This window comes from Euprymna scolopes, chromosome 6 (genome assembly GCF_053919585.1).
Source record: "Euprymna scolopes isolate OS-2025 chromosome 6, ASM5391958v1, whole genome shotgun sequence".
Lineage (NCBI taxonomy): Eukaryota > Metazoa > Mollusca > Cephalopoda > Sepiida > Sepiolidae > Euprymna > Euprymna scolopes.
The window spans coordinates 142,635,942-142,643,035 of NC_136487.1; the positions used below are offsets into that span (position 1 = coordinate 142,635,942).

General features: G+C 35.3%; 1 protein-coding gene across 5 annotated transcripts in view; it reads left to right on the top strand.

Annotated features, from left to right (window-relative positions):
- The window catches only part of LOC145278011 (monocarboxylate transporter 9-like), a 199,293-nt gene extending 194,246 nt beyond the window's left edge, over window positions 1–5,047 (top strand). For all 5 annotated transcript variants that reach the window (XM_080130191.1, XM_080130193.1, XM_080130192.1 and 2 more), the window contains exon 11: window positions 674–5,047. In XM_080130191.1, coding sequence (XP_079986317.1) covers window positions 674–801 — 128 coding nt within the window. In that variant the 3' untranslated portion in view covers window positions 802–5,047. The remainder of the gene's footprint in view (window positions 1–673) is intronic.
- Window positions 5,048–7,094: the final 2,047 nt, after the last annotated feature.

The window sequence follows — 7,094 nt, forward strand, 5'->3', positions numbered from 1 at the left end:
ATTTTAGTAAATTGATTTAATTGCCTATTTGATAAATTCATTTAATTGCTTATTTTAATAATATCGCAACATTTTTTTTTACAATATTTTGCTCTGACAAACCCAGTAGTGCATTCGGTCGAAGTTGCTTAAACAGCAAATCAGCAGGCGGAACAAATAATCATACGTTATCTAATCGTACAATTTTAGTAAACCTCCTTATGTATGACCCAAATCGAGCACGAGTAAATTGTCCGATTCGGCTCCTGCTGATTCAAGCAACTTTACACGTTGTTTCGATTGACAGCAGGAGCAGTCAGTCGTACATTGGTCGGAAATAATTTTGGTCGTACATTTTTAGTACCCCCCCCCCAAAAAAAAAAACAATTTCCCAGAGAAAAGGGTTTGGCTCCAATAATATGCGATATAAAAAATTATGGTTTATTTTGGACCGAGGACACATCATTCTACGAGGAAATATCACCGAATGATGATGAGTAACGTAATCTGTGAATCAGCCTAGAACTCGAATCTTGCCCAAATAAAAAAAAAGTGTCTTATTAATTAGTCCTTCGCCGTGTTAAGTCAATATAATAAGCATAACGATCTGAGCATTTATAAATAAATACTTAGTCTTATTTAATGCAATAATTTTAAATAAAGAGTGATTATCAATTGCTTCTATTTATTTCAGGTGTTGTATATGACGCGACACGTTCGTTCTCCATTGTCTTCTACGCATACTCTGCCATTGTTTCCCTAGCGGCCATCTTATCGTTTGGACTAGTGTATGCGCAACGGAAAGGACAATTCGTTGAATAATAGAGTAACGTTCAGTCCAGTAAACATTCGGAACATAGCAAATATTAAGAGTTTAGTTCTCTTAAGACGATCGACTTTAATCAACATTGGATCAGGCCAATACTAAATAGAGGGGAAGATCAAGTGATATACAGGTGTACCAAAAGTCTTGGGCACATTTTGACAGTGAATATCTCGAGAATTAAAACATATATAAAAAAGCACCTGGCATATTCAGAAAGTTTGTAATTTCAAATTTATCATGGAATATTCAAAGATGTTCAATGTGAACACCATTGGTCACACAACACACATCAGACAGTCCAATTCTTGTCAAACGCGTCCCGGCATTGCACTGTTAATGGTTGCAACATCTTATGTTATTCGTCCTTTTCTCTTAGCTGGGCATAAGCACCTATCCGCCATGAATTTACCATGCCATCTCACTATGGACTTTCTTTCTAGTAGCTTTTTTTCCTATTTTTTTTTTTTTTGCGAAATGCACGTTGAAGAAGTGTCCATAACTAAGTTTTTGCAAATGCAAGCACACAGAATGCTTTTCTTTTTAATTTCTCTTTGAGTGAACGCCATTACTGGATCTGAAAAGAAATGGAAAAAAATTTCATAACCTTACAAAAATACTTTAGCTTTCAAATGGCACGTCTTTCATCTTACAACTATTCATAGTTAATCAGATATGAGGACTTGATATGTGCTCAAGACTTTTGGAATTCCCCGTATGTCATAGAGTTCTCATCAAATTAAAATTAACCTACAAATCAATCTTAGAGAAAAGCATGTAAGTTTTCAGTTATAAAATGAACCCACATGGTTCGATGTATTAGGTTGGTGCAAAAATAATGTCGTTTTATTTAGATTAAACATAAAAACAACATTATTTTTGCACCAACCTAATAAAATGCAGCAACAACAAAAACAACAACAATCACAGTTTATTGAAAACCTTAAACCCATGTTATAATCTTTCTACAATGATATAAAACAGATATTGCATTAATGCCAAAATGCAATTAAGTTAACATTGATATATTTAAGTTTGGTGATATTGTAGCTGTTAGCTCTCAAAATATCTGCCAGCTTTCATCGATTAGCGAAAACGGGATAAATTAATCGACTATGCAAGTCGGTAATAATATTAATGTGCCGTTTGTATCCTGCGGATTTCTTTTTTTTTTAATTTTTATTTTGCAAATAATTTATTTCCTGATTTTGTACTTATTATATTACAAATGAATATAAATGTGTTTTCTGATACTTTTTTTTTACATAGGCATCACCACATTATCAAGGCCCAGAGGCCACTCAAGGATAAGGGTTAAAGAGTGTACAGTAGAAATTGGACAATATAGTAATCATTAGTAATGAAAATTTGGTAAATTTGATAACTTATATGGAACGGCTCATCAAGAACTTATTTACTTTAGACTTGAACACAACCATATTGTAGTCAGCCGGAAAGCAGGAAAACGGAAGACAATTCCACAGGCGTGCAGTTCTAAGAAAGAAGCTTTGTTCATGGAATCTACGATTAGGTTTAGGCACAGATAAAGAGTGGGGGGAATTATTGATAGTGTTTACAGCTAAACGAGTGTTTCTTGTGAAAGTTTGGCAAGGGGGGACCATAGATTGAAGCTCAGTCGAACACTTTCCATGAAAATAACGATACATCAGAGACAAACTCGCAACATCTCTTCTGTGAGATAGAGGTTGCAAGGAGGAGAAAAGAACATCTCCTACGAGGCTACGAAGTCTATTTTGAACTCTATCAAGGCAGGACAAGTCCTTTCTAGCAGCACCTGCCCAGATGTGGCAACAGTATTCCATCCTTGGACGTACCTGGTTCTTATATAGATAGAGAATAGCATCAGCAGTGAGATATTTACCGGATCGATTGAAAGATCCCACCATTTTTCCAGCGGCCTTGGCAACAGATTTGATGTACGTGTTCCATTTAAGATCAGGAGTAATGGTCAAGCCCAGAAGCTTGTCAAAACTTGAGGCCTCCTGAAGACGAGAGCCATTCATTTCAATTGATGCCAAATGTGGATTAGAATGTTGATGATGTAAAGAGAGAAGCTTGGTTTTAGATGCATTAAAAGTAACTAGCCACTCCTTTCCCCATTGTACTACGTGCTCAAGATCAGAGGAGAGAGAATTGGAGAAAACTTGGTCGTTTACTGTCTTAGATGTGCTACCATAAATGGTAGTGTCGTCAGTATAAATGTCTACAAATGATGTAAGGATGTGATTTGGAAGATCATTAATGTAGATCAGGAAAAGAGTTGGGCCCAGGATGGACCCCTGAGGGACACCGGCATTAATACTGTGAACTTCTGATTTTTGCCCCTCAACTACTACTCTTATGAACCTATCAGAAAGAAATGATTTAATAATTGAGAAGACATTTCCAGCTATACCATAGCTAGCGATCTTATGAAGTAAACCTTTATGCCACACCCTATCAAAGGCCTTAGATATGTCAAGAGCTATTGCCCTAGAAAGATTGCCATCGTCGAGAGATTTGCTAATCCTATGCGATATAACTGTAAGCACATCTGCTGTAGATCTAGCAGAACGGAAACCGTATTGAGTGTCACTAAGAAGGTTATTTTTGTTGAGATGGTTGATTACTTCTGTATTTAACACAGATTCTAGCAACATACTCATGACGCACAGGAGACTTATTGGCCTGTACTGAGAGGGGGATGAGCGATCACCTGAATTCTTAAATACAGGGCATACTGATGAGATTTTCCAGGGAGATGGGAAACTATTCTCCTTGAGACAACGTTTAAACAGTTTTGTAAGCATGGGCGCTAGTTCAGGTTGAAGTTTTTTGATTACTATAATTGGAATACCGTCAGGGCCAGTTGCTTTACTGGAATCAAGGTTTTTGATTAGCTTGGTAACATCACGTACAGATATACGTACATCACATAGCGTGTTTTCTGATACAGGAGGAAATATTGGGGGTTGGCGGCCTTGGTCGCAAAGGGTAGAATTAGCTGCAAAGTTCTTGACAAAGAGTTTGGCTTTGTCTGATGCTGACGAGATTACCTCAGGTCCATTGATAATAGTTGGGATGGAGCACACGCTACTGTTCAGGATTCTGTTTGCTATTTGCCAAAACTGGTGGGAACCAAGCCGCTGCTCAGCTACTTTGGACTTAACAGATTGAGCATACAACTCTCTTGCATTCCTTATTACTTTCTTACAATGGTTGCTGGCAGACCTGAAAACGGCTTTAGTTTCCATACATCTATTACGTTTGAAGCAGTGGAAAAAGTGATTTCTGTGCGCAATGGCAGCAGCACATTCTGGAGAGAACCATGGCTGGCTATTAGGTTTTTGCTGAAACTTTTTAGAGGGTATGAAATGGTCAATACCTACAATTAACCATTCAGTCAGGTCTAATACTATAGAGGACACATCCTTTTTAAACATGGAATGCAGAGGTAGATCAGATATAAATGTACGGAAGCTATCCCAGTCAGCCTTAGTGTATCGATATACTGTACGATGGAGAGGTACGTCTGGGGACTTATTACATTTCATTTTTATCTTAATTGATACAACAGAGTGGTCGGAAGATCCAAGAGGCGACAGAACAGAAACTGAACATAGTTCAGGGCAAGTTGTGAGAAAAAGGTCTAGTAGGCTCGCATACTGGCCGTCATTGTCGGGCACACGGGTGGGTTCCTGAACAATCTGAGTGAGGTCATAGGCAATGGAGAAATCATGACAGAACCTCCCCTCATCATCGGTCTTGTTTGAGTGTGTCAACCATTCGACGTTGCGAACATTGAAGTCTCCACATACGTGAATGTTAGCTGAAGGATAAGCAGATAGGACTTGGTCAATTTTCTCAGATATGCTTTGAAAGATAGTAACTCCGCTGTTGTGGGGGCGATAGAGAGTAAATATAAATGCAGTAGTGTGAGCTAAAGCAACCCGGAAGCACATATAAGGTAAGTTAGGATCTTCCCTGGAGATGTCCCTCCCACATGGAAAGCTATCTTTAATATAGGCACATATTCCATGCCCATGGCCATCTTTGTCTCTTTATATAGGGGGTATGTTTTGTTTAGTAAGAAACCAATAATACAAAACTACTAAAGTTCTGGAACTCAACGCTACTCCCGTGAGCAATGTTTTTAATTTCCAAGAGCCACCTGTCTGTGGAACGCTGCTTCCCATCTGACAAGTTGTAAAGTCTAATGCAAATAAATAATCAAATTCTGTTCAGTGTCAACTATCATCTCCAATTATCCAAACGTTGTCTCATCACCCAACTGACTAAATTACCCTTTATCGTTAAGTGACCACTGACCCTTGATAAGCGGTGATTCGTTAATCCAAAAATAGTTTTTGCGAAAGAAATTGAAATAAATTATAAATTAAACATCATAATAATTGCGCATTAAATATGAAATAAAAATAAAAGTGATCAATTGTGCTCACCCCTTTAAAATGCATATCAAAGGAGCACAAAAATAATTTGCATGATCGACAAATTTGCAAGGGAAAATATCAATTTAATATTTGCAAAATAAAAGAAAGTCGATTATTTTGCCTTGTCACCGCTACGAAAACAAAGAAAGTTAATCGATAAAATCTGGTAATAATTTTAAAAGCTACCAACATTAATATACCCAGGAAGTTGAACTAACTTAAAGGTTTAGCAATAAAACTGTTACTTCAAACAGGTCGTGTATATATATATATATATATATATATATATATATATATATGCACACAGACACACACACATATATATATACACACAGAGACACACAGAGGCACACACAGACACACAGACCCAGACACACACACATACACACACACATATATATATATATGTACACAGACACACAGACACACACAGACACACACACACACACACACACACATATATATATATATATATATATATATATATATATATATATATATATTCTTTATTTGTTTTTAAATAAGCAGTAATATGTTAACTTACAGTCGTAAGCATGTTTCGGTCTGCTGGTTGCCAGTAAATAGAGACCTCATCAGACAGTGCAACTTATACGCAACCAAAATTTGCAGTGAAAATATCGGCTCTTTTTCTTTATAGAGAGTTAATATCAGGAGGTTGCGTCAAATGTTGTGAAAAATAAGATTTTGTTGTATGTAAATAAGACCCAATTGTGGTGCAGATTAGGGCTTTTGTTGATATATAGGCTGAAGGAGAAACTATGTGGGTCTTATTTACATACAACCAAATCTTATTTTTCACGACATTTGACGGAACCTCCTGATATAAACTCCTTGTAACGAAGAAGGCCTGATATTTTCTTTGCAAACTTTGCTTTCGTATAAGCTGTATCGCCTAAATAGGTCTCTATTTACTGGGAACTAATTGACTGAAACATACTCATGAATGTGTAGCAACATATTACTGCTTATGTCCGATGCTGCATTTTGCTAATTCCTACCCTCTGATGAGAAAGAAAGTATTTCTTCGAAACTCCGCGGATTAAGGACTATTCAATTATTAAGTGTTTAAATATGTTTTTAACTTTTTTCTAAGTGTTTTTTTAACGTTTTATCAACTAGTTGCTCATATATATATATATATATATATATATATATATATATATATATATATATATATATATATATGTATAGAGAGAGAGAGAGAGAGAGAAAATAGGTTGACAACATTTTGAAAAGTTTTTTTTATATACCCCCAAAGTTCCGAGTTTTCATATTTCCGACCCAGATTTTGATTTTTTACTGTTCACTAATTATGGCTAACCCACTCTCTGTCTCTGTCTCTCTCTCACTCTCTCTCTCTCTCTCTATATATATATATATATATACATATATATATATACATACATATATATACATACATATATATATACATATATATATATATATATATATATATATATATATATATATATATATATATATATAGTGTGTGTGTGTCTATAAAAAGTCAGTATTTATAAAGAATGATAGCAATGTAAAAAAAAAAAATTGTGGAAAAAGTTTGTACTTCTCCTTAAATATTAATTAAAAGAGAAAGGAAGTTTTTCTCCCGAAATTATCAACAATGTTGCACCATCTCGGATATATTTTTTTATTAATATTTAACAATAACCCCGATATTTACTGATTTGATTTGAAAAATAAATAGATTTTGTGAAGATCTGTAGCTCAAACTCTGTCTCTAAATTTTTTTTTAATTCATACTTTCGTTTTTTATGATTTCTGTCAACCTTTATTATAACTTGTCGAATAACTAAAAG